The sequence below is a fragment of the Colias croceus genome, chromosome 7, assembly GCF_905220415.1.
Source record: "Colias croceus chromosome 7, ilColCroc2.1".
NCBI lineage: Eukaryota > Metazoa > Arthropoda > Insecta > Lepidoptera > Pieridae > Colias > Colias croceus.
In genome coordinates, this window is record NC_059543.1 from 10957902 (window position 1) to 10985695 (window position 27794).

At 32.4% G+C, this 27794-nt stretch overlaps 1 protein-coding gene across 2 annotated transcripts; it reads right to left on the reverse strand.

Moving 5' to 3' along the window:
• Window positions 1–1387: 1387 nt before the first annotated feature.
• On the reverse strand, window positions 1388–27794 carry LOC123693101 (fatty-acid amide hydrolase 2-A-like). Of its 2 annotated transcripts, XM_045638062.1 has the most exons (13): window positions 27675–27794; window positions 27444–27466; window positions 27211–27254; window positions 11231–11399; window positions 8872–9097; window positions 8296–8513; window positions 6238–6349; window positions 5619–5797; window positions 4817–4936; window positions 4135–4236; window positions 3877–4044; window positions 3227–3403; window positions 1388–2334 (listed from the first exon to the last, which is right to left on the reverse strand). In XM_045638062.1, exons 4-13 carry the CDS (start codon window positions 11396–11398, stop codon window positions 2242–2244), a joined length of 1563 nt encoding a protein of 520 aa, XP_045494018.1. In that variant the 5' UTR covers window position 11399; window positions 27211–27254; window positions 27444–27466; window positions 27675–27794; the 3' UTR covers window positions 1388–2241. The 2 variants fall into 2 exon arrangements, with proteins under 2 accessions (XP_045494018.1, XP_045494017.1); XM_045638061.1 differs by lacking the exons at window positions 27211–27254; window positions 27444–27466; window positions 27675–27794 and adding an exon at window positions 19227–19373.

The following is a 27794-nucleotide window of genomic DNA, read 5'->3' on the forward strand; positions in this document are numbered from 1 at the left end:
CAACATGTAAACCGAATAAAAACTCAATTGGCATTTTTTAAGTATATATTTAGGTTTTCTTGAAATCCGTCCCGGAAGATTTCTGGTGCCTACCTACACTAGCCGATGAACAGATAGACTTTGTCTGAAAGCATAAGCTCTACGCATAGATTAAATATGTAAATCGAAAAATAACCTTTGGACGATAAAATGTTACCTAAATCACACATAAACCTAACTAAATAGGGGTTATTTAAGTTTTGAGGTTATTTCCCATTTTTCTCAATATCTTGAAAACCCCTGTTTTTATCACACAAAAATCAATTGGTAAAAATCTTTGGAATATCGAAGAACCCTCCAAAACCACTCTGGCATTGACGCAACACTGTACTGTGGTCCATACTTTCATGGGCATTCTCCTTTGGCACAGACAATCTTAAGACCCTGAGAAAGAACATAGGCTACTTTTTATTGCGAAATATTGTGCCACGGGCGAAGCCGGGGCGGACCGCTAGTTCAGAGATAAGTAATTAATATTTTTTCTATTCAAGGTTTCCATGTCTGGGCCGTGAAGAAAGGGAAAAATTATTTTTTTTTTTCTAAAAAAGGCTCAATTTGTAAGGAATAAAACTTCCCATAGCCCTGACTGAACCTAAAACACGAAAAAATTAAATTATTCCATATGACGTCACTATTTACATCATCCTATATTATATGCCAGATATTGTTAGCCCCGCGTAGTAAAGTCAGTTTATACCTAAAATAAATATTAAGTAAGTACAAAGAAAATTTCAAGTCAACGTGCATGTAAGGAGTGGCACCCAATAAAATAGACAGAATGAAACAAAGTGTCGCCTCTATAGCGGTGAGTCAGTGACATCGCATAATCTATGACTGTCTAGCCGTCATTCGCGCGCGCCGCGCCGCCGCGCTTGGCGCACAGATTTTGTTCGTGGTGTCTGCTCCATATTAATATTATCTCAATGCATAGAACCAACAAGTTCCTGCTCTAAGACAACTTGCTGTTGTTTACATTTTTAACCGACTTCAAAAAAAAGGAGGAGGTTATCAATTCGGCCGGTATGTTTTTTTTTATGTATGTACACCGATTACTCCGAGGTTTCTGAACCGATTTACGTGATTCTTCTCGAGTTTTGTTCGATGCGGGATGGTGTCGAATTGGTCCCATAAAAATTTTATTCGGATAGGCCCAGTAGTTTTATTTTATGAGCATTTTTGTCTGTAGGTATTTGTAAATTTTGCAAGTGCAAGTTTGAAGTCGGTTGATTTTAACGCAGTTATCACTTGTTACATCAGTTTATTCATTAGATTAATTCAGTCCGATAAGTGCTTACTTTGAAGGTATAGTATGGGGTATGTATGGGGTTTATGAATTAAAACAAAGTCGCATTATCACATGAAGATTTATTTTGTAGCAAAACCAAACATTAAAAAACATCAACAAAATAAAGATTTTTCGAGATTCTTACTTCATTAAATATATAATTGTAAACAGACCAAATTAAATTATATACTATTATATTTATTAAAATTGTTGTATATTATTTCATTATTTACAATAAATATTAGGCAAAAACCAGTTTAAATTAGTAGGTAGGTATTTTTCTAAATTTATTATTATTGATAACATGAATAGTAAAACTTATGACAGTTAATAAATATTTTTATCAATTGTCTTCATTCCATTTCCATAGAAAAGAAGGGAATTTAAATCCTCATTGAAACAGAGAAGAATTAAATAAGTACTTATCCTAAAGAATACTTTCAACTTACCCAACAATACCACGTTATACTAGTGGCTGTATCACATTCAACTTTATAAGTAAATTTAATGAACTATGAATGATACAACAACAGAGATGGCTCTGTGCTAAAAATTACTTTTATTTTATGTAATATGTATTTTATAATATTCACAATTTAAATCTCTTATTACAATATGTGCATTGTGCGCACAAAATAATGTTAATACTTTATGCGTAGGTATATGAAAGTGGACTTTGAGTGCTAATTGTAAAATATATTTTGGCATTATTCAATTGATATTTCATTCAGTTATTTTCATCAGTTTATTTATAGAAACACATGTAAAAATCTCTTTTAAAAAGTCTCTTACATTACAACATTCACAATAAAAATCTGTACATAATTTTAAAAAATAATTTTTATCTTGACATTAGTTATAATGTTTACGGTTACAATAACAATACAAGAAATTATTTACAAGTAGTATCCTAAAATTTAAGCATGGGGAAATTGCCAGCCTCCGAAGGCGTTTTCCAATTCTTTGGCTACTGCTAAACATAGGCGGTCTTGATTTGGAGCTGCTATAACCTGGAAAAATAATATTACAATCATACCTAAGTTTCATTTAACAATAGCGGGAGTGAAATGTGTGTGAGGATTACTGCGCATAAGTACCATCGTGCCTGGGCAGTTACATCTGCAGCAGCCTGCTGTGATTATGCTTGTGAGGCATGTACTTGTCTTTGTATGCATGGCGTAAGTGGATATTCGTGTGCCTGTTTGTATCATACGTCTTCGTATGTGTGTGTGCGTGTGTGTATATGTGTGTATATGTGCGGGGTATGTGTGTATATATGTGCGGGGTATGTGTGTGTGTGTGTGTGTGTGTGTGTATATGTGCGGGGTATGTGTGTGTGTATATGTGCGGGGTATTTGTGTATTTTTTTATTATAGAGGGAAAAAATACTGTTAAGTATCTCAGGTTATGATCTGCGACCTGGTATGTCGGCCTCGATCATGGTCTCATGGTCCATACCGACTAAAACAACCCTCTTTCTCCAGTCCGTATCCCCGCGGTATGGCCGTTAGGCTTTACTTCACGGGGGGACGTATAGCATTGCTGCACTTCTTCTTATTTAGGTATTACGTCACAGCTTTTCGCATCTGCTCCTTGCTTCGTAGGTCTTTTAATGTCTCTGTTGTGAAGTTGCTTGTTGCTTCCCATATTTGCTTCGATGAGAGCATCGCTGCAACTAGCGTTTCAGGACGAACATCTGCTCCAATGATGTTTAGCGTGCGGGGTATATATTATATGAGTGTGTATGTGTTTGGTGTGTGTATATGCGAGTGTGCGGGGTATGTATGTATGTGTGTGTGCGTGTATGTGAGCGTGTGGGGTATGTATGTGTGTGTGTGTGTGTGTATGTGAGCGTGTGGGGTATACATGTGTGTGTGTGTGTGTGTGTGTGTGGGCACGTGCCTGCAGGGCGAGCGGCAGCGGGCGCGCGGGCACGGGCACGGCGGCGGCGGGCAGGCCCAGCACGTTGTGCAGCATGGTGTAGGCAACACCAGCGGCGCGCACGAACACGCGGCCGTGCGCGTGCGCAGGCCCGCTGTGCGCCGGGTACAGCAGCACGCCCGTGTCGCCTAGCAACCGCTGGAATACCGAACGCGTTTCATTATGTTGATCGGAAACGTATTGCGTATTACGGAAAATGCAAAAATGGACAATTATTTAAAATAATTCTAAGTATCGTCTTAGAAATATGTATTTACGAATTATTATTTCTAACTTCTATTCATGAAAGAAAAAAATGTTTACTACTAAAAAAAATATTGCTTTAAATATGACATGAATTTTAAAGGATCAATTAGGTAATCTGGAACACATTTGTAATATACCTACCTTACCCTATTTGCCCGACAATATCATTTTCGTAGCGATATAATAGTTCCATCTACAATTTAAATTTAAGGCAAACACAAAACTTAAATGAGCGCGTGAAGCATACATTTTCAAAAATATCTAATTCATTAATTCAACATTCTATTACCCCATTCACATGGTCCTTCGAGCCGGATTGTCAATCTAGTTATTTAAAACACCACACATTTATTGGCTTTACATACCTGGATATGTTCCTTAAACTTCTCAGCCTTTTCTTGATAGTATTTAGTTCTATTATCGGGAATGAATAAATTTGACTTGTGTATGAGTGCGAAACCCAGCCCTTGAAGAGATCGAGATCCGAGACCAAAAACGTATTTTACCAGTTCCGTAAAAAGGTTTTTGTCTTGCTGAAATTCAAATTGTTGTGTTAGTTTCATTAATGTTATATTCCTAAGTAAAAAACTAGTATTTCAGGCGAAAAGCAAAAAAATGTTTACCTTAGGATTAGCCGGGTCTTGTAGCATGTTTGGAATGTCCTTCATAGCGAAAAACACAGAAATGGACATCTCAACCGAATCGTCGAGATCTTTAAAATCATCCTGAAAAAAATAATATTATTATTTCAGTATAACCAGTATATGTTTAAATATATCCATTATTTTTACGGATAAGTATAGCAGCAAGGAATCTAATGGTATGTGTATAAAGTGTCAAATGGAATGCAATTAAGTTTAGTGTGTGTCTAAAATTTCAAATAATTGTAGGTACTAATAGAAGTGAGTTTGCTTGTAGTGTAAAATCAAGTTTAAGGGAACGTATAGCAGTTTGTTTGCTAGTTGTATGTATATAAAGTCAAGTCAAACGGTGTTAGTGTAAGGGTAAGGTCATATTTAAGTACTAGCTTTCCGCCCGCGGCTTCGCCCGCGTTTTCAAAGAAAAACCCGCATGGTTCCCGTTCCCGTGGGATTTCCAGGATAAAACCTATCCTATATGTTAATCCAAGTTACCCTCTATATGTGTGCTAAATTTCATTGTAATCCGTTCAGTAGTATTTGCGTGAAAGAGTAACAAACAAACACACACATCTATCCTCACAAACTTTCGCATTTATAATAGGTATTTAATTAGTAGGATAGGATAGGATATTATGTCAGTTGTGTGTGTGTGTATAATACTCACATAGCACCGTGTAGCGCCTTTCGCCTGCAGCGCGTTGGCAGCTCGTCGCAGCGCGTGCTGTATGTCACTACTCACTCGGGACAGCGCTATTGATTTCGACGCTTCCGTCATTACGAACACCTAAAAAAAAAAATACAAAAATCTTTATTGTTACTTAAACATTTTGTAGATAATACAATGCACTAATCTCCACACTAGGATTCCCTGTGTTGTGGAGAATAGTCTCTTCCAGCTTACATCTATTTACATATAGTTTATACAGAGGTAAATTCTTAACTACGAAACAATATGCTAGTTGAATAAATTTCTGAGAGTGAATGAGATAGGATGGATGACTTGAGTGAGTTTGTAGAATTATTTTAATGGTCTATGGAAGTTTTCGGTGTGTTCGTAGTCCATACCACAAAATAAATTTTTTATATGTTTTTTGCATTGCCTCTTGGTCAGGGGTAGGAGGTTAGTTGCTAAATTTAGTTTTTCGTAAATAAAATGCAAATGTATCGTAGTTTGTTATCATATATTTTAGTTTTGAAGGCATTTCAAGCTTTTCCAAAGAATAAAGATATAGTTTTAAGAACTGAGCCGAATTGAGCGGACCAGAAATCTTTCTTATTTTAGTGGATCGACTGTTATCAATGTGACAGTGATACCTTGGATTTGGATCCGATCATTTTTTATACAAATTTAAATTTATAAGAATTTGACTCTATAAATATGTTATCGAAGAATTTAAGCGCAGGAATATAACTTGAAACCGCTAACTACAAAAAAAATCTATATCCTGTACAATTTCCAAACCTACCCTCAATTTTGTGAAATCCACCGGTTTGTCCAGATCCAATTTCTTACACGCGTCCCCGCCCATGATATTCATGAGCAAGGGCAGATCCTCCGCATGTCGACTCATGGGCCCTACCGCTAGGAACTTGCTGTAGTTCTCATCGTTAAGGGTGGGAATGTGACCCTCTATTGGTATTATACCTGGAATTTATTGGTGGTGTTATAGTTATAGTTCTTGCATATCAAATTACTGATTAGTTATACATACACATAAATATAAACAGCTGTATGTAAATGCACACACGCAAACAAGCACCTTACTAATATTATCTACATGTCTTATGGTGGCAAACGTGGATTGTCTTGTTAAAGTTCTTGCACTTTTTTTAAACACTTATCATGACTTGATCATTCTACGCAATTGATTTTAATTATTAAAAGTTAAATTTTATTTTTTAATGCTAGCGATAACCAATAAAATTAAAGTAGACAAATCTGGACCCATAGCAATTAACCACAAAATTATCTAATCAGTTCGCAGGATTTGACAAAAAAAACTCAATCCTAAAATACAAAACATTTATTTATAAGTAATCGTAATCTAAATAACCAAAATGCCAAATACATAAAAAAATACTAACCCGGGCTCGGTTTGTGTCCAAACACGCCGCAGAAAGCCGCCGGGATGCGAATGGAGCCTGCGATATCCGATGACACGCTTATTGGTGACGCGCCGCATGCTAATAAGGCCGCCTGAAAGTTAAAAAATGTAAAATACTGAATTTTAATAGAGTCTCAACACATGTGCTTTGTGCTTCATGGGTTGATTTAGATACTTTTATGGTGATTACATCCACTTTATAAGATCTACTACACATAAAAATCTTGGTAGAATTATTTCAAACTCTATTAATTATTTCTAACTAGTTCAGTATCAGAACACATAAATCCACGTTGGTAATAAAAAATATAGGTAAAAAAACAGTGAATATCTTTCCTCATTCCAACGAAATGAAGTTTCTAAAACCATTTTCCAGCCTGAAATTCTATGCAACTAAATATTTGCTCTAGAAACAAACATTTACTCCATGTTGATATTTCAAATTGCAATAAAAAATATTTTTAACACAATAATCTGTTAGGTTAGTCTATTTTAAACTTTAAAACTAAGTTAAAAGCCCTACAACTATCAATCATGCTCGCTGACCTCTTTACTCGGGTTTAAAGACTATAGACCAAACAAATACACAATGATTAAAATAATCCTTGGAAGGATATATTTGTTCAAATACGCTTCAAGTACTCAATTTGCACACTATGTTTACAAATATTACATCATTGTCTGTTTATGAAATACTATAGGGACGGAGTTACGTATCTAAGTGCTCTTTAACGATATTATTTTATACAAAGAATGAAATATGTCTAAATGTAACAATATTATCTTCTTTGGATACATTTTTCCCTAAGGGCGTTTGTCCACTACAAGGAATTTTACGGTCCGGCATTCCGATTTTTTACGGTCCGGTATGGCCTGCCATTAATCTAAATACTAGCTTGTGCACTATACGTAATTTTACTGTCCGACATTTTACTTTTCCCTATTCCGGATGGTTTTTTGTGTCTACGAGTCGCTGTAGGTATAATTGTTTTCGAATGCCCACTTGCTTGGATTTTACTCTTTTTACTGCATATGCCAATTAAAAGCAACCTCTTGTTTTACTTTCTTTTAGTTGGCAATGAGATTTGAGAAGTCGGTATTGTTATTTTATATACATTGACCGAGCATTGACCTATAATTATTATCTAAGTAAGTGTTGGTAAGTTAAAGTTCAAGTGGGAATAGCTTTAGCTCCTTGTCACCGATTAAAATAAATAAGTGAAACACATTTTAAATCTCTTACGGAACTTTACTTTTTATTATAACGAAGTAATATAATATTTCACCTTCTATATTTTTTACTCGTTTCTTGTAAAATGCAAAAACAATCATTTATGATAGCATTATACCGCCAAACTTCCTTGGACTGTACCGCACTGATCCGAGTAAAGACGGACAGGTGCACAAGCAATTCATCGGTTTTTTCATGCAAAACCGGACCGTAAAAAATCGGAATGCCGGACAGTAAAATTCTTTGTAGTGCACAAGCGCCCTAATGGTTTTTACCATGAAAGATTTACTCAAATATATCATATCATTTCTTACATAAGCCCAACAGGGAAAGTCAAAGGATCTAAGTAAATGAAAATTGAAGCAATTTATTCAAGTTTGTGACTTGAATTTGAAAACTTCAAGTATACTGAAATATACACAAATATCAAAACCACATCGACTCGATGTTAATCCAACTAGAGCAATAATTGAGTGAAGCTAGCGGAGCTCAATCAGTTTACCTGTAAATAAATTATGGCGAATACCGCATAAACTGGGACGAGAATAGTTCATTGTATTAGCTTTTCTAATTCAACATGTTTACCTTTCCTATAGGATCCTTGTAAATTTTTCAAACGTTATAATTTATTAGCTAATATAGTCATAATAATCTGGTTACAAAAATCAGATCAATCTTATACTGAAAACAAGACATAATTACTAATTATAACATCAAAACGGTACTGGATTCAAATTTTTCACCCTATACATAAATAAAGATGGATTTCCGATTATATTTTAGTCTAAAGCAGATTTAAGATCTTACCTCTCCTCCCGAAGAGCCTCCAGGCGTTTTATTCAAGCAGTACGGGTTATTCGTGGTCCCAGAAAGCAAATTGGTGGTTTCCCACCCGAGACAAAGTTCTGGCGTATTGGTCACTAAATAGGGAATGCCTCCAGCTAGCTTCATGCGACGAACCGCTTCCCCATCTTTGGTAGCCTTCCGACCCGCGAATTCTAGGCATCCTACTGCGTTTGATAGACCTAGGAATATTTCTCATTGTAATTAATGCTTGTAATTCTCTGTGAAGGCAAACTTTACTAATATTAAAAATGCGAAAGTTTATTTGAATGTCTTTTTGAAAGTATATTTGAAGTTATTCTACGATTAGATATTGTTTGTGTCTTGAAGTAGTTAAGAGACTAGAGTCTAGAGTCTGATAAGTGTGATAACTATAGGGTACATTGCATTGCGGTACAGTATGTGGTTTCCATGGTAATAACCACGGGTGAAAAGCTAGTGGTAAATATTTTTAATTAAGTTTACTTAACTGTACTTTAAAAAGCTCCCAAAATTATAACACCTCCGGAAATACTGACCAAGTTATGTAAAATTACTAACCTTCCAAAGAGCAACTCTCCTTAACAGTGAACGGGACTCCCAACAGCGGTTTATCCTTAAACAATTGCTCCACCCTTCCCTCCCGTCTAGCTTTACTGATCTCCAGATCTAATGCTCGGGCTTCTTCTAGAGCTGCACTACATCTATCATCGACCACGGCATTTAGGAGAATATTCACTTCTTGGGTTCGCGCGATGAACGCGAGCGTTATTCTTTCACTTGTGAGCTGGTGGGTCAGAAAGTTAGAGTAAATACAAAAGCCTGAAATTTAATGTTTATTGCCATCAACTTTGGAGAATATGATGTGTACGGTAATATTACGACATAGGTTGTCCCATGGGTGAAGCTACCTGTAAATTTTTAATGCTCAACGAACATAGGTACGTATGTTATAGACCTATTTTAGGTAATTTTATATTGTACGAGTGTAAGCACTGCCCATATAAATCCACAATAATGCATCGTTCGTTGAGCAGAGATATTGCCCAATAAGTGATTCGAAATTTTCATAACTGAGTGAATAATACACATAATTTGTTAAATACATACAATTCGCAAGCTCTTAACAGTTCTACTGCTAGTTTCAATTTATCTGGTTATGTAAATTAACTACTGTCTACTGACTAATATAAAATATTTATACTGTGCTAATATGATCAGGCAAAGTCTATTTTTAGGTACATCTGCTACCTATAACATTTTATTTTATTTGTAAATATGTAGCTATTTGCAACTATCGAATTGCCAATGCGATGCTACGAACGAAGTTTTATTTTCAATTCTGCATGTGAATTGTTCATCGTTTCAAAACAAAAGCTCGGTATGGCCGAATTTAGAATACAACAATTACTTATTGTTTCCATTCTGATTAAATTTTTATCCGTGTATCGAATGGTTTGCAGTTTATTTGTATTGTGCATCGGTGAACGGGAATTATCCTGCAAAATGCAGAAGTACATTAGGTGAATAAAATATTTTCTACTCTGGAAATTGGAATACTTATTTCCTCTGACAGGCCATGAAAAATTTGTAATTTTCGGCCTACACGACTCGAACATAATATTATAAACACTATTTAATAACAAATGTTTAACACAACTATATTTGAAAACTTATATATTATTAAATCAAAATTATAACACATTTCATTATGCATTTTATTTTCCTACATCTAGACTACGAACGTTATCGAATTAATTAAAATTTGTATATAGGTATAATAACATTTTTGCACGACCCCTTTTTATGGATATTTTTATAGTGTAACCTTAGTGTAACATTATAATTTTAACATTATATAAAATGTTCACCAAAAAACAATCTATAAAACATTGTTTGAGTTGTTTTAAAAATAAATATAAACAAGCAAAATTGGGTGACTATAAAAATAAATATCGAACCGGTTATATTGCATAATTGTAAACAAAACATCACGCTTTATTTTCAGTGCAAAAGAGAATGTACACAGCACTTTTATTTCAAATAAAAAAAAAAAAGTGTTTAACATTTAAATACTTGTGAGTTTATCTTTTTATTTTTGATTTTTATTAAAATTTATGACTATTTACATAATATTGTTTACACTTTGTAAGATACAATCACAACATTACTTCACATTATAATAGATTTTATACTCGTGTTGCAACAAAAAAATTTGACCTATATCTTAGAAAAGAGAGAACATTATAAAAACATTTAAACTAAAATAAACTAAATTCATTATTATCAAACATGCAAAAACAACACTTTTTGTCGGGAACACAAAACTTCAAGCCGTAGTTAAATAGAGGGTACAATTAATTTGTATGGAAAACGTTGGCTGTCGCTTGATAACGTGAAGTGCATACGTAGTCGCGGGCGGGAAGCTGGTAAACATACATTACCTATTACACACAAAACGGAACGTGATTTCTGAATAAAAGCCACTATGGATTAGTACAAAAACCACATAAAGACATATAATAGTACCTACTCATTACGCTTATGTTGTAATTTTTTGACATTATATAAAAACACTACTCATCAAGCATTGCCAGAATATGATTGACCCACCATGTAGCCAGCACCATATCGAGTAAACACGACTTGAATTTAATCATGCAACTTTCACTGCCAAAATTTATGTATTTCGTTATTTGAAAATTGATCAGAATACACAATTAAGTATCCCAACAAAAAATAAACCACCTTAAAAATTTCAGAACTAGAGACGGTACCAGCTATCAAATAGAAAAATATTTATTAAAATCGGTTCACCCAGTCGAAAGTTATGAGGTAACAAGCCAAAATACAAATAACAAAGAAAAATACATTCAAATTAAGAAACAGCTCCTTTTTTGAAGTCGGTTGACAATAATACCTCTCCTTTCCGTATAGCAGCGGCCAGGTCGGTCGCGCTCCTCAGCAGGATGTCGTCTTTGATTGGCGGCACTCGCTTGTTGTTGCGCGCTCGAAGCCAGAATATTGGCGTAAGGAGCAGGTTCAGTATGCGCAGGATCACGCCTACCAGCCGGACTCCAACCTCCATCCTAAAATATTATGTATATTTTAGTATCTGCATTTAAAAATCCAATGGTTTATTTATATGAACATATTTATTGCTCTATCTTAACACTTTTCTGTGGTTGCACGGATACGAATTGAGGAAAAATCTACAAAACTCCCTGACGCGTAACATATAACAAATCATGTCAAAACTGATCTCAAACGATGCAGAACTTCTAGAGTTTTTGAAGCGTAGGCAAAATAACTTAACACGTAAATATGACGTACATATACATATTTATGTATAGTTACTTAGGAAGATGTGATTTTATTCAAATTTTTGTGGGAAAATTTCGTCGGATAAAAATTGTTATGTCATATAATAAATCAGTGTCCACGACGATACGTCTACTTAAGATGCACGGTCAGAGAAGGTCGAACGTGCTGTCCAAACAAAATTGTACTATTACCCTATTAGGAGCAGCCTCGCTCTGCCATCCCAGTGCGTTTATTTTACCACGCATTTCAATTGAATTCGTAGCTGATCAAAATATATATCGGTCACTTATCATAAACATGCGAAGCTTTCGAAAGGAATATTTTGTTGATTAAATGAGACACATTTAAAATAAATACCTAATATATTATATTATGAATACCAGCAACAACTTAATGGTAGGCTGGTAATAATAGCATAACCAGCAACGGTTCGATTCTTACATTGGACAATGGTTTCAGTCTTGATGTAATAATGTTTTTTGTAAGTTAATACAATGGTTAATGTCTAGACTTAACATATTAATTATATGAATAAAAGAAAATACTGACGTATTTGGGAGAGATTTGCAAATCCATCTATTTTATTTAAACTGAGACGTAAAAATTTTATGTGATAACCAAGTGATAACATGATTTATATTAGGTACTAAATCACGAAGTAAAATCATTAAAAAACGTGTTATGAGTTGTTACATTGTTCTGTGGTTTTTGATAATTAATTATCAACTATAGCCAATCCAATTGTTTCAGCTTTAGAAAGAACGATGGAAACAAACTCAATTCTTGGACAGTCGGGAAAACTGAAATACTATAATGTCTTTAATTAGTTCTTTGTCAATTGTCACAAAGTAAGTGAGTACGCTCAAGTGTTTAATATTCGTCGAAGGAAATTTCCCTTTACGTTACTCAAGCGTCACTTTTTTTAACTTCTTCTGTTACTTTACCGTCTAAAGAAGCTTTTAAATTTTTAACTGAACGTAAGCCAGTACTTACTACTGGATTTACCAAGATTGTTCGCGTATTTCTTTTCTGATTTTTGTAATCTTTATAAATGGAAAAAGGTTTTGTCCCAGAAATGCTATAATAGCAAATGGATAACATTTTCTAAAATAGAAAATGAAACTGTAAAAGGTTCTTTTTCTCTATAGGTTACCTAACATCACATCCTTAAATTTCTACAATCAAACGTAGTTTATTCAGCACAACTAGCTGCGCTCTTTAAAAATATTCCTCACAATGCCTTCATGTTTTTGACAGCCTTTATAATGTTATGTCAGAATCGGGCAGATATATTAAAGCTACCCTTTGAACCGAGTTTGAATTGAGTGCCGAGTGAGTGGAATATTTCAGCGACATGTTTTGTGTCAATTACAATGTTCGGTATTTCCAGCGAACTAGCTAAAGTATAATAATTAATAAATAGTACACACTACCCACTATAATGGTGATATGACTTATATAGGCAAAGGCTAAAGGTCACCGGGCTACGGGAAAAGCGCTTATTTTATCGCGTAAGGCAGAATATAATAGTGAAAATGGAATTATGATTATGATTAAGAAAATAATCGCATTTTATTGAAAATGTTCCAAAGATAAATTTAATTTTTATATTAGCTACGATTTAACGTACGACGACTACGTAAAACAATTAGATGTGTTGTTATGTACAATAGAAAAGACAAAGCAAAATATTAACACTCCCCGCATATGATCTCGCTTCTGTATTCACAACTTGTTGAGCGAGAAAGAAAAATAATAAGTCGTTTATTACAATAAAAGAAGTACCTACCTATATCTCACGTGTTCTTGTGCTCGGAATGTAATTACATTTTGCAGTACAGTACGATTCAAACTTAATGGCGGCTCAGAACAGCGTACATTCCGATACACAATACGCAAATTATTTAGGTATAAAAGCGGGATTTTCAAACGCACATGCACTAACGGATAACTTCCAAACCGCCGCGAACTGTACCTCCTCATGTTTCAAGTTCCCTGTGGTACGAAGCAAGCTTATAATTGCCATTTCTCATACTTAGGAGATAACTCCTAAATGCTACAATTGTATTTGTCTACTGTTTGATCAACTAACTTATAAGTTATATCATTTTCAACTAACTGCTTTTTTGGACCATTCAAAATCGCTTCTAAATAAAGTCTAGTTGAATAAATACATGTTTGAGTTTGAGCTATAGGTATAACGAAGCGACGAGCGTATGACAATCGAATAAAATTTACGATAAAGGTCAAATGGGTCCACTTTTTGCGCTTAAAATTAACATAATTCAAATTAGCACAGCCGAAAAAAGATGTGGTTATGTAAGTTTCGTTAAAAATAAAACACACGTGGTTTAATCAGATGAAGGCTTTTTTATTCTTTTAAATCGATGTTTATTTGCAATACACAAATAAATAAAATGAATACTGATGAAGTCTTGATGAAGTAAATAAACATTTTTTATGTAATATTGGATATTTTAATTTTTACATCATTATGGTAACTTTTGCTTGCACTACTTTGTACTGACTTCTGCATTGTAATTATTTGAGCGTGGAAAATTTAAGTTCTTGTCACTGAAGTTCTACGTAATACAAGTTACAATAACAAGCAGCTTACATAACTTTGGAGCGACGTATTTAAAAATGTTCAATAGTATTTTTTATAAAGAGCGTGCAGATAGATGTACTTATTTGTAAAATTTTCAAAGAGATAGTTTTTTAAGAGGAACGCTTTATTCTAAAAACATCAAACTGATTTTTATCCTGAAATATTTTCAGGCTAAGCCGTAGACGGAACTACATTACAGTAGCTATTAGGTATTATAATTTGGTACAACTTACAATCTACTATGAAAAAATTGATGCATAATCAGTAAATTGTCATATATACCTACCTACTATTTATTAGAACAGAAATCACATAATATTGTGATAACACTAACGTAAAACAAATAATAATCAGTACTAACCTAAACATGCCTTGTTATAAGTACAATCAATAAATTGTAAATGAATTACCATAATATCCATAAAATGATAAAACGTCGTTAGTTAGATGCTTATTCTTTAGCAAAATATTACGATGTTTTATTTTTTTTTTTTATTTCGATATAAATTAGAAATATGACCTCTATCAATGTGATGCATGTTTTCTGTTCTTTGGATTCATAAAAAAGTAATTAATATTTAATAGTTATAACAACCGAGAACGAGGATGTTATGGATACATATTATAAAGCATAAAACGTAAAAAAAGTACCTACCTACGTTATTAAGCTAAGTTAAAAAATACAAAGAAGAAAAACGAATTATTAAGTTTATATATGAATGCATGTTTTTCACGACTCTAGATAAAGTACGTTAATTGAAGAATCTTCGATTGTTCGGTAGGTATGTCGATAGTAGGGACTGAAAACATAAACCGGGTAATTAATTCAATTTGAATATTTAACTACATTGGAATCAATTTCTTACCAAATATAATTTCACAATATAAATATACTAGCGGTCCGCACCGGCTTTTCCCGTGGTACATATTTCGCAATAAAAGGTAGCCTATGTTCTTTTTCAGGGTCTAAAGATTGTCTGTGCCAAATTTCATCAAAATCGGTCCAGTAGTTTATGCGTGAAAACCATACATATACATATTACATACAAACCTTTCCTCTTTATAGGTAGGTAATATTAGTATACCTAGATAAAATGGATCACGTACACACATCTGATAAAAAAAGGTTTTCGAAAGTGAAACAGATTTTTTGTTTTCATTTGAATAACCTTGAACGAGATGTATCATTAATATTAAATGAACTATTTATAAAAAATAATGCAAATTTTTTAATACATATTTAATTGCAGGTTTTTGGTATTATTAAGAAAACAAGATTCAAAATAATATTAGGTATTATTTTAAATCTTGTTTTTCTTATTTTAATAAATTAAGTCTTAAAACGTTTTAATTAATCATGAAATGACTTTGAAAAAAGTCCAGTCCAGTTCTATAGATATAAGTAAAGTCCCGTGTATCCTAGTGGAGTACGGAATAGATGCATTATGCATACATCTGTTTTACTGATGGGATAAGTAGGCGATCAGCCTTCTGTGTCCTGCCAGACACACTTTTTTTCGTCTCCACCGGGAATCTTACCCAGGACCCATCAGTTCTACATGCACAAGTTAACTGAACCAAGTAGGCAGTCTATCTAAATATGCTTTTAGAAATAAATAACATTGATTGAAATAAGTAAAACCACAATACAGCGGTGAATGCGGCGATAGATTCAACCCCAACCGGATGCATCTGCCAGCTTGCAATTGCGCATAATATGATCTATTTGCTAGATAAATAGCGTCTATAGACTATTTTAGGACCCCTTTTCTGACTGTTATTATCTTGCTAGCTGTGCTCCGCGGTTTTACCCGCAGTGCTCGGCTCGTGTTGGTCTTAGCGAGATGGTATACAGCCTTCCTTGATAAATGAGCTATCTAACACCGAAAGAATTTTTCAAATCGGACCAGGAGTTCCCGAGATAAGCGCGTTCAAACAAACAAACAAACTCTTCATCTTTATAATTTTTAGTATAGATGTAAATTCAAATTTAAATTATATTAATTTGCAAGAATGTAGTTACAAATTATAGATGTTTTAATTACAATATTATGTGGCTAATACATTCTACCCATTGATTGGGTGTGCAAATATGAAGAGAACTTGTAGTACTGTCAAGATGCAAGACTTGTCAGTTGTCGCCTTCGGAATAATAGCAGTCACTCCTAGAGTGGCACGGGAATTTAATATTAACTTGCAGTAGTTTTCCTTTTATTAAATTTCATTACAATGTGACATTTAAGAACAAACATTTAATATTCTAAGGAGCGAATGAAGACAAATGGAAATACTTAATAGAAAAAAAAAACAGGCTTGTTAAATGTACCTATATCTAACATATTTTAAAAAACCTTCTACGTGAAATGGAATCCCGATTTGTTCTAATTTTGTGTAAAAAGTCAGATTAACATAGGTATTTTTTTTAAACTCTTTATGTCTTAGAGAGAAATTATAAAAGATTCCCAATTCACATTTGATTCCTATGTTATTAAATTTTAAACCAAGATAACTAGCACATTGAAGCATGAGAGTAATTTGTAGTAGAATCATTGCCCGCATAATACTAATAAAGAATTGAGTCGATACATATCAAACTCCGGTAAGTCCATTCTAACAGAAATGTGGGAATCGAGGTATTTTTAATAACTTAAAAAAACAATATGTTTGGAGCTTTATAATTTATGACGGTTATAATATAATAAATTAGAATTATTTTTACGAAGAAAAAGAAATGTATTACTTGATGATTATGCCACAAAATTAGATTTAAATCTGGACATACAGGCGTTTGATAAATACCAGCAAAACTTACCGGGTTTTGAAAAACATCGTCTTGGACTTACAGGAATTTGAAAAATCTCTAATGGACTTACAGGGATTTGATAGAACTCAGTTTTGGGACGTACTGAGGTGGTGGAAATGGGTAGATAGTTTGTCGCGTTGTAAGTATAGGACATTAAAATAAAATATGTAAATTAAAAGATACAAATTATTATTATTATTAACCTTTATCATCCCACTGCTGGGCAAAGAGAGGGGTCAATAAATCAAAACGGTTGAAAAAATCTCAGTACGGCCCTGGGCTTCATGGCTGGAAATAACTACTGTGCGTGTGCTGTACGTCAGTTTCATTTATCTTTTAGCTGTTTTCTGAGCCTTGTCTGTTTTAGTTTTGGTATTGTTTTTTTCCTTGCTTTGTCTAGAACCACCACCTCTATAGTAAAACTGTTTTCTTCCATCATTTATCAATTAAAACGATTTCTAAGCATTGGTCACACATGTTAGCTTCAACAAAATTGAGAGAAATGGCAGCCATTTTAGTGCCATACTGCGCTGTGATTGGTCGAAATGGACTTACCTGAGTTTGATAAACCACTGTCGATGGACATACCGGAGTTTGAAAAAAAATATTAACTTTAAACCTTATTTTAATAAAGATACGATTGACTTACCTAACTTTGAAAAGAACAGACTGGTTTAGTTTTACAATTCAAAATTGGCGCCATTGTTATCTCAATTTTGGCGGGGAGTGGACTTACCGGAGTTTGATATGTATCGACTCAATTATTGGGAAAAACGGGAAATACATTTCCGTTTCAATTTTCATAAAATACGTGATTTACGCATCATTAATCGTTTATAAACCTGGATCTATATTTTTTTTTTATTGTTTCATTATTCAAATTACTTATTTATTTTATTTTACAAAGACATTTATACTATAGAACATAATATAGATTACAGGTACAGTGCGCAGCTAAAGAAGCCCGGAAAACACAAGTGTCGTAATACAAATAATACACATAATGATGCCTTACCAATAATATAAGCCTTTAAACTTATTCGCACTATTATCTACAAATGACTTTAAAATGAGAAAAGAATATATGAAGCAAATGGCATCTTAAATATTTTCAGAGAATGCTTCGCGTAATGTAAGATAGCCAGCGTATATTTTCCTTCTTGCAAAATTATAGAAGTTATATTTTTAATAAATATTATTATATTATAATTAAATTATAATTCTTTATCGAAATATAGGCCACATCACACATATTATATCTATAAAATACCAAAATCTTATAAATTCATTACAAAACTATAGGTCTACCAGAATCTGATGGCATATTTATATTTAAGAAATAAAAGATTTTCATGTGGCAACTTATTTGACAACTATCAAATTGGTTGTCAAATTATTTGTCTTTTTTGCAGTTGATGAATAATTTATAAGATTTTGTCTAAAAAATCTTCGAAAATGTCGAAAAAGCCGATGCGATCACAAGCAAGAGGTGTTGTTTATAATGTGTATAGAAAAACATTCGATGAAGAAGGGTCAAACACATCACAATTTTCAATTTTGAAGATTTTATTGGTAAATTGGACTTACCCGTTTTGATACTTTAAATTAAAAAATATTATATGTAGGCTTTGTATGTAGGTAACTAATATTGCTTGTTGATTAGAATATAAATATATGAAAACTTATTACAGGAGTTTCCAATACGGCTATTCGTCAAGTCCAAGCTGTCCAAGTCAATTTTATAATGTCTGTATCTGTTAATACTTACGAAAATAAACATAGTTTTATTTTATTTTTATTTTATTTTATAAAAAATTGTAAGCAGTTTTGATCTACATTATCATTATATCGATAATTTCAAATCGCATACTGATACTGGTAATGAATATACAAATATAGGTAGGTATGTGTAAATAATGATAATATGTATTACCTGTATAAAAGTAATATGTATAATTGTATATTAGGTATACATGTAAGTATGTACCTACATAATATTTACGTATGTACAGTATTGTCCACTTATGTAATGTACGACTTATGATATTGAGGACAAAATAAAAAATAAGCAGTATCAAGATCGTTCAGTCCATTTTCCCTAGGGTTGCACACTCAAAATTTTGATTTCCCTAATTGCCATCAGATTCTGGTTTACCTATAATTTTTTAAATAGATACTCACTTGAATAATATCACGTTTTTCCTGGCTGTATACAAAAAGGGCAAAGCTAATTGTAAAAAAAACAAACGCGGTAAAGGCGCGAAAATTGATAGATGTCACTGTCACAATGCCGGCGGCGCGACTAAACTACCGCTCTAGAGTCTAGTCGATGACTGGGCTCGCTTCATATTATGTGAACATAAATACTATAGACGAGAAGCCAATATTTGTGTTTAGTTTTTATTTTAACGAAACGTGATCGAGAACGGGGTTGGTAAACAAACTTTTAGCTTGCAAATTGCAAGTCCTTTCTGTTATTCTTGGTCGAGCAATTAAAATCGTACCTACAACTTCTTGTGACAAATAAAAAAAAGATTTTTTATACAAGGTCTACGCTTTGCATGTGTATAATAAATATTGACCAAACAAAATAAAATCTCTTTGAAAACACATGATTCTCTGATATTCTACACGGTATATGCAAGGTATAAGGGAAATCTTGGGAATGGAATGAAAAGCTGATTTATAAACCAACTTAAAAAATAAATAAAATACCTACTACTGTATACTGTATACGAATAATTTTTTTTCTAAATTTATTATTAGAATAAAATAAATCCTTTCTCATAAATTGTTATCATTATGTAAACTATAAATTATGTAAATTATAATTTAACGACACACGATTTTCAATTTTAATACGATTCTTAATATTTTATTTCATACGTGTTTGACCACTTCATGTTTTTAAATGAGCAATAACGATAGCTCTCTTCAAGATCTATCAATATATACCTAGAAAATATTGATAGCAAGCTATACAATTTCAGCTTCAATTTAAAAAGCAATAATCCTCGTGACCTCGACCTAAAACCCTATCTAATAAAGATTAAATTACCCGCGAATACCTGGATCGCAGTGGCGTTCCCTTTGACAGTAATACAGGACTAACTCAATATCCGACATCCGCACAAAGGTTGAGAGCTTCAGGGCTCTAATTACTTTTTCCGACTTTCAGTAGCGTCACCTTTAGGTAATTGCTAAGGCTGGATTATGGATTGAATTCTATGAACTCGGTATTGGATTATTTCTTCAACGTAATTAATATTTTTAATTATGTAGTAGTTAGTAGGTTGTAGTGACAATGTTCGTGTTAATAAATATAATTCAACACTAGCCTTGGTATCATTAAAATGTGTTCAATTACCAATAAAATATTTAGTATCTTCATGTATCCGTTATAACTTCTGTATTGTTTCCATTTCAAATGGAATTATGATACGATTGAGATAGTATAGTTTAATATAGTGTGGAGTTGCTATAATTATTTCTCACAAATTCTCTTCCCCATTTTTAATTACGACTGGTCAATTAGCTTAAGGGTTCTAAACTATACTTTAATAGTAATTACGGTTTGATCAAGGAAAGAAACTTAATGACTTTCATTCAGTTTTATTCCTTAGGAAATCAACATTTAGTTGCCTCATGGCACGACATCCTCACTTTACACGTAACACATAAAATAGCCCACTCAAAATTAATATACGTCGCGTTATAGTAAGTATTGTATATTCTATGTTAATACTCCATAAAACCATCAGACGCAAATCGAGCCAGCACTTAGCCGTCCTATTCAATTAGTCGCCGATGAAAATGTTAATAGCTACCGGGGTTTCGATGTAAAGTCTATTTTTGTACAAAATAATAACTACCATGTTTCAAAAGTAGAGCGCTAGTGATTTTACAGTTTAATGCATAATACGACACGTGTAAGCTTCATGGGTTTCATTCGTCACGAGATGGTCGACATGGGAATTATTGATTGGTTACGAAGAGCAGGCGAATCACAAGTCTATTATGATAAACAAGTGTACCCAGAGTACCTAGTCTCTAACTCGTTAAAGGGATTTGACAAGTAATCTATACTAATATTATAAAGCTGAAGAGTTTGTTTGTTTGTTTGTTTGAACGCACTAATCTCGGGAACTACTGGTCCGATTTGAAAAATTCTTTCGGTGTTAGATAGCCCAATTATTGAGGAAGGTTATAGGCTATATTTCATCACGCTACGGGCAACAGGAGTGGAGCCACGGGGGTGAAACCGCGCGGAGCAGCTAGTCTATTATATACCTACCTCCTCCTACTTTTACTAGGGAAAGCCATGAATGCCAATTCCCGTTAATTACTCACGCGGAAAGAAATCAATTACAACATACAATTGGAAATTATATAAACAATTAAACATATATCGTCTATACTTTGATGATATTCCTCAAATACTTATAAAAATATTCATATCGGAAAGATAAACAGCTATTAGTGAAAACATTTCTCAGAAAAATATACTGAACAAGATTTTCACCAAAAGACCAAGGTAAATACGAAATTCTAGCTAGAGTCAGAGAATGCATAAGTCAAATCTTATAGTAATAATATATAAATAAATTTTCCTGCATTTTCTTTAAAATGAATACTCTCGAAGACAGACGTACTCTTTCAGATATTATGTTTCTTTATGATCTCCTGAACAACAAACTAGACTGCCCCCAAATAACAGAAAATATACATTTTAACACCCCTCTAACTCGAACACGTAATACTCCTTTATTATTTATACCACGTACAAAAAATCAATATATGAAGAACTCACTCTTTAATCGCCTACCTTCGATATACAATGAAAAATTTTCTACTCTTGACATATTTAACAGTCCTCGCAATCGTTTTAAATCCAATGTAATTAAAATATTATCAAACGTACCTAACACATTTTAATCATTCACACGCACACACATACATACACACAAACACACCCAAACGCACTCACCCACACACACAACTCACCACTCTTTAATAAGTTACTGTTTTAAATATACATATAATTGATAATAATTGTAAAACTCGTAATTGGCGTATTGTATCATAGATGTAAGTAGATTAAGTCAAACTGTAAGCTGTGTAGTTTTCGAATAAATAAATAAATAAATAATGGATTTTCAGAGCAGCAGCACAACAATATTCGTTGTTCAATGCAAGATGCATTTACAATAAGATGTAGCCGCAGACCTGAAAAGGCAGCTCGGATAATTGTGAGTGCTGGAATACGGAATACCTACATCAATAAAATGTAAAATTTACTCCCACGCTGCCTGACTGTAGCTGCATTGAAAGTAGAATATATTCTACAAGTACTTTTCGGCTGCACTTTTTACGATCGTTCCTGTAACGTTTTCAAATGACTTTCTAAAGAGTTGTACTAGTACCTGTTTCGGTGTATATTTTTACTTGTTCACTGATGGTAAACGTTTTCTGAGTATGTATCGTTGTATGCCTTGCATCATAAAGTTGTTTGAGTATAAAAACTTCGATATAAAGTTTAGGATTTTTTTTATGTTTTATGTTCAGTTATTACGAATTATCGTTTTGATTAATCTTATCAACATCACAAAAAATTACTTCTAAGCTCTGCACATAAAATTCTTGGAACAATTGGATTCTACTGATGGTAAACGTTTTCTGAGTATGTATCGTTGTATGCCTTGCATCATAAAGTTGTTTGAGTATAAAAACTTCGATATAAAGTTTAGGATTTTTTTATGTTTTATGTTCAGTTATTACGAATTATCGTTTTGATTAATCTTATCAACCATGAAAGTTCAGTATCACAAAAAATTACTTCTAAGCTCTGCACATAAAATTCTTGGAACAATTGGATTCTATTTTTATTTCTTTATTCTATATAAAATGTCTGTATACTTTTAATGGCTATTGTAAAATATTCGATGCGTGTATCTGAACATTATCCAATTACAGTCTAGTTGCGTAAGCATTTTTTATCTGATTAATTAACATTACAAAAAGATTACTGTATAATATATAGTCTATGGTAAAAAATAGATAGATCAAGTTGACCTTAAAAAGATGGACAAAAAAAATAAAAAATGCCCAAATGGTCAAACGGAAATGAGCGATATGCTACCTAGTTAAGTTTCTTATCCTAATATTTTTTATCTCTACATAAAAATAATTAAAAATTGGATGTTACCATTAAATAATAAAATATAAGTAAGTGAACAAACTTTGGTAAAAATATATTTTTACATAAAAATTTCATTTTCAAAACGAAATTGCTCCGTAGTTATAATATGTACGAACTTCGATGTACGTATAATACACTAAGAAAATATGTTTAAAAAATAATGTACAATTCAAATCATAATGAACATGAATACATTTTCAAAATACTTCAATCAATTTAAATAAATTTTATCGCAAAAATAAGTATGATATCAACAATATTTAATTGCTACTACATATTTTAAAAATAGTTAATGTTAATTTCCTTATATTACATAATTTGGATAAATATATGGGATTAATTCGTTTAAATTTTAATAAAGATTTAATGCAATCAATATTATGATATGGAAAGTAATTATTGAATAAACAAATACCAGCTGCATAATATAACTAATAGGTACCTAGGTTATTTATATCTTCTTAATAATATATATATAAATCTCGTGTCACAATGTTTGTCCTCAATGGACTCCCAAACCACTTAACCGATTATAATAAAATTCGCACACCATGTGCAGTTCGATCCAACTTGAGAGATAGGATAGGTTTTATCCCGGAAATCCCTCGGGAACGGGAACTATGCGGGTTTTTCTTTGAAAACGCGGGCGAAGCCGCGGGCGAAAAGCTAGTCATATTATATTATGTACTTATCGTAATCCATTCTTAAATCTTTATTTTGATTTTTCACTCTCGTGAGGATTTGACGAAAGCGCCATAAATCAGGTAGGTAATTAATATTCATAGAATTTTTAAATGCACATGAATGTAATGCAATGTACTTTGTTCATAAAAAGCCAAATTCATGAAATAATTCACATTACACACAACATCCGAAAAGTACTCTCTTTTTGGCGCGGATCAGTTTAAAAGAATATAAATTTTGGAATTAAATAAATTTAATTGTATTGTAAAAATTGTAATATTGATGATGCGGTCGGGTCATTTGTATAACACTGAGAAGTTGTTCATTCAATGAATACTGCTGTAAAAAAAATTGTTATGAACTACGCTACAGGCTTTTATAAGTTCTGTACAAGATAGCGAAGCAGAATACTAATTATTGTTAAGATTGTTTTATCGATTTTCTATAAGTTTATTTGGGGGAAGATACGTAACATGCCGCTTTGCTTTTACTGCGTAGTCAAAGAATATTCTCACGGAAATAAAATGTTTTATCGCGATAAAAAAGTAGCCTCACACAATATAACCTGACACAAAAATCATATAAAAAATCGCGACGTTTCGACGTGAAAGAGAGACAAACAAACACAATTCCGCATTTATAATATTAGTAAGTTTCTGTTTGTGTGTTTCTGGTTGCGATGGTTCTTCGATGATGCATTGATGTACGTTTGATGTTAAATAATTTTTACACCTTGAAAAGGTAATAAGGTTGTCGTTTATTGCTGTTGTGTATTGTCGAGGCCTTTACGACGCGCCTCTGTGTTTTTTATTTCCCTTCCTGTAGCATTGGCGTATCATCTGACATGTGATGATTTTAGAGGAAAAAATATATAACTAATATCAAGTACTGTTTCAAAATAAAAGTTGGTAAAGTCGATATTTATATAGCGAAAATAATACCAATACAATTTAAGATATTTTTACGACTTTGTGAAAAAATTAGTCAGTCGAAACTAGCACCTTTTATTAAGCATGGAAGAATAATCGAAAAAATATAAATTACAGACGAACCTACTGCATAAAGCGGGTAAACGTTAGAAGTGCCTCAAGATATCATTTAAGAGGCTTATGGATTATAAGATAATAGTATTAAACTTCACTTTATTCCTTTAAATGCTTACACAGGCTCTTGAATTAAACATATTAAGGACAGGAGTTAAAGACTTAAGTGATGTATGGATTATGAATTTTATCCTTCTTCAAGAAAAAATGATCTGTGAAAAACAAAATTTTTCAAGTGTCTAATATATTTTCTTTTCAATAGATGTTTTTAATTATAATAATATGCTAAATCTATGTATCAATTGTTTGGCTCAAGTTTCCTGAGTGAGCATCTTATTTCAATTTATTCTTGACAAAATTGACCAACCATTTGAAATGGATAATGTGTTCTAAAATTGTCCTATAAATGACTTAGTAAGCTGACTAAGGGCTGATTTTTCAATGCTTGGATAAAACTTATCCGTCCATTGAAGTAAATAATAATAATAATAATAAATCTTTATTAGCAAGCAGGCCAGTTACATTAAAAATTAACAATCTATGTACTTACAAACTAATTAATAAAACCTACTAGCTAAAAGGAATGCCGCTCAGCATTTTACAGTGAAAGCATAGACTTTCACTGCAGAGCTGATTTTCAGCGACACCTTATTTATACTTATGTCTAATTACCTACTTATAAAAAGATTTACTTAATGTTAATATTCAATATAAGTAATAAATAAATAATTAATATAAATATAATAAAAAAATAAATAAAAAAAAACATAATAAATAAAATCATAAATAGTAGTACTTATAAATAAACAATTTATATTTTGTTAAGTGAATAAATACAATACATTACATACAATTATATACATTACAATACAAGCCAAAACCAGACAAGTGCGTAGAATTACAAACGAGCAATGAAATGTTTAAACATGTTTCTGTTTGATTAAAAGGTACGCTGTTAAATGTTTATTAAATGAGAATTTTGATTTCTTATCCCTAATAGGAGGAGGTAAATCATTCCAACAATGGGTTGCTGCCCATTTGTAACTACCTCGAAAAGCGCTTGTACGATACTTAGGAACTATAAGAGGATTCGTTGTTGTTCTTGTAGGATACATATTTGATTGCTCTCTCCATTCAATCTTATCATAAAGATATTTCGGTGATTCCTTTTTGATTATTGAAAATATCATATTAGCCAGATGCAATCTCCTTCTTGCAGCCATTTTTAAAATATTATTTTTATTGAGATAAGGAGTGATGTGACTTCTTTTAGGTATTCCAAAGCAGTATCGTGCACATGCGTTTTGAACTCTCTGAATCATTCGCTCCGTTCTGACCAACAAGCATGGACCATAAACTACATCACAATAATTTAGTTTGGAGAGGATTAAGCTATCAACTAATTTTTTACGGAGTGATATGGATATGAAATTTCGAAACGAATATAATATTTTTAGTCTATAGAAACAGTTTCTCACAACATTATTTAAATGAAATTCGAACCGGAGCTGTGGGTCAATTGTAAGACCTAAGTTGCATGCGACTTTGACACTTTCAATTACACTATTGTTAATAATAATTTGAGGTTTAGCGTTATTGATTGATTTTACTTGTTTCCTACTTCCAAGAATAATATATTTAGACTTCTGAGGGTTCAACATAAGAGAATTTTCCTCAGACCATTCTACAATCCTCTGTAACTCTTCGTTTATTTTTTCTACTGCTAACGATGTGCAACTTGGTTTACAGGATATATAAAGCTGGATATCATCCGCGTACATATGATATTGACAGTAACGGAAACACTTGGTTATGTCAAGGGGGCCTAAAATGGATCCCTGTGGCACACCTCTAAAAATAGCTCGCGGGGAGGATTTTAGCAATGATCCATTTTCAGTACGTATCTCAACAATCTGTGATCTCATAGATAAATAACTTTTGAACCACTTGTGAGAGTTACCCGAAAAGCCATAGTACCCCAATTTTGATACAGTATTACACAATAATATTAAAATGTCACATAAACTGTCAAATACGGGCAATTAGAATATGTTTTTAAAATGGTAGTTTTATACATTATTTGTCGAATAAGTTTTAACCAAGGATTGAAAAATCAGTCCTAAGTTTAATAATATTACTCAATACATTATCACAAAGATCTTTGAAATTATACAGTACCTACCTTGTACAAAAAATTCAGTAACTTATAAATATAAATTAGAAAAAAAACAATACTTACAAATAAAACTACATTTTCTAACAGCATTTTGTACTACTGGATTCCTATCAAACAAAAAATAAAAACAAATTACTTACTTGTATGTAACAATAAAAATAAATTCACCAAACAAAACCAAAACAGTAACAAAAAAAAATACAATACAAGCAACTATTTCTCATAACTTAATTAAATCAAACATACTTCTAATTGAAAGGTTTTAAAAGTTAAAAGAATAGTAGGTAGTTACTTACTTTTGCTTTTCAAGACCCGAAATCTGCAAAATCAAAGTATTTATGTATTTATTACTGTCTGAATTTACTTTCACACACACATTAAATTTACTGCGTATATTGTTTGTTTATATATTAAAATAAAATCAAAAGAAATGCTATTGTTTTACAAAGGTGAAAATTGAGGCTTCCATTCAGCATAAGGTCAACGAACGAAAACAAATAAAGCAGGGATAAATCGATGAAACTTACCGATATGCCGCTGCGATATACACTCTATTTCACGTTAATACTGGATTCATTATAACAATCCGAACAGATACCACTTAATTTATGTAATATCCACTGAATTTAATTCACAATAACTGCAAA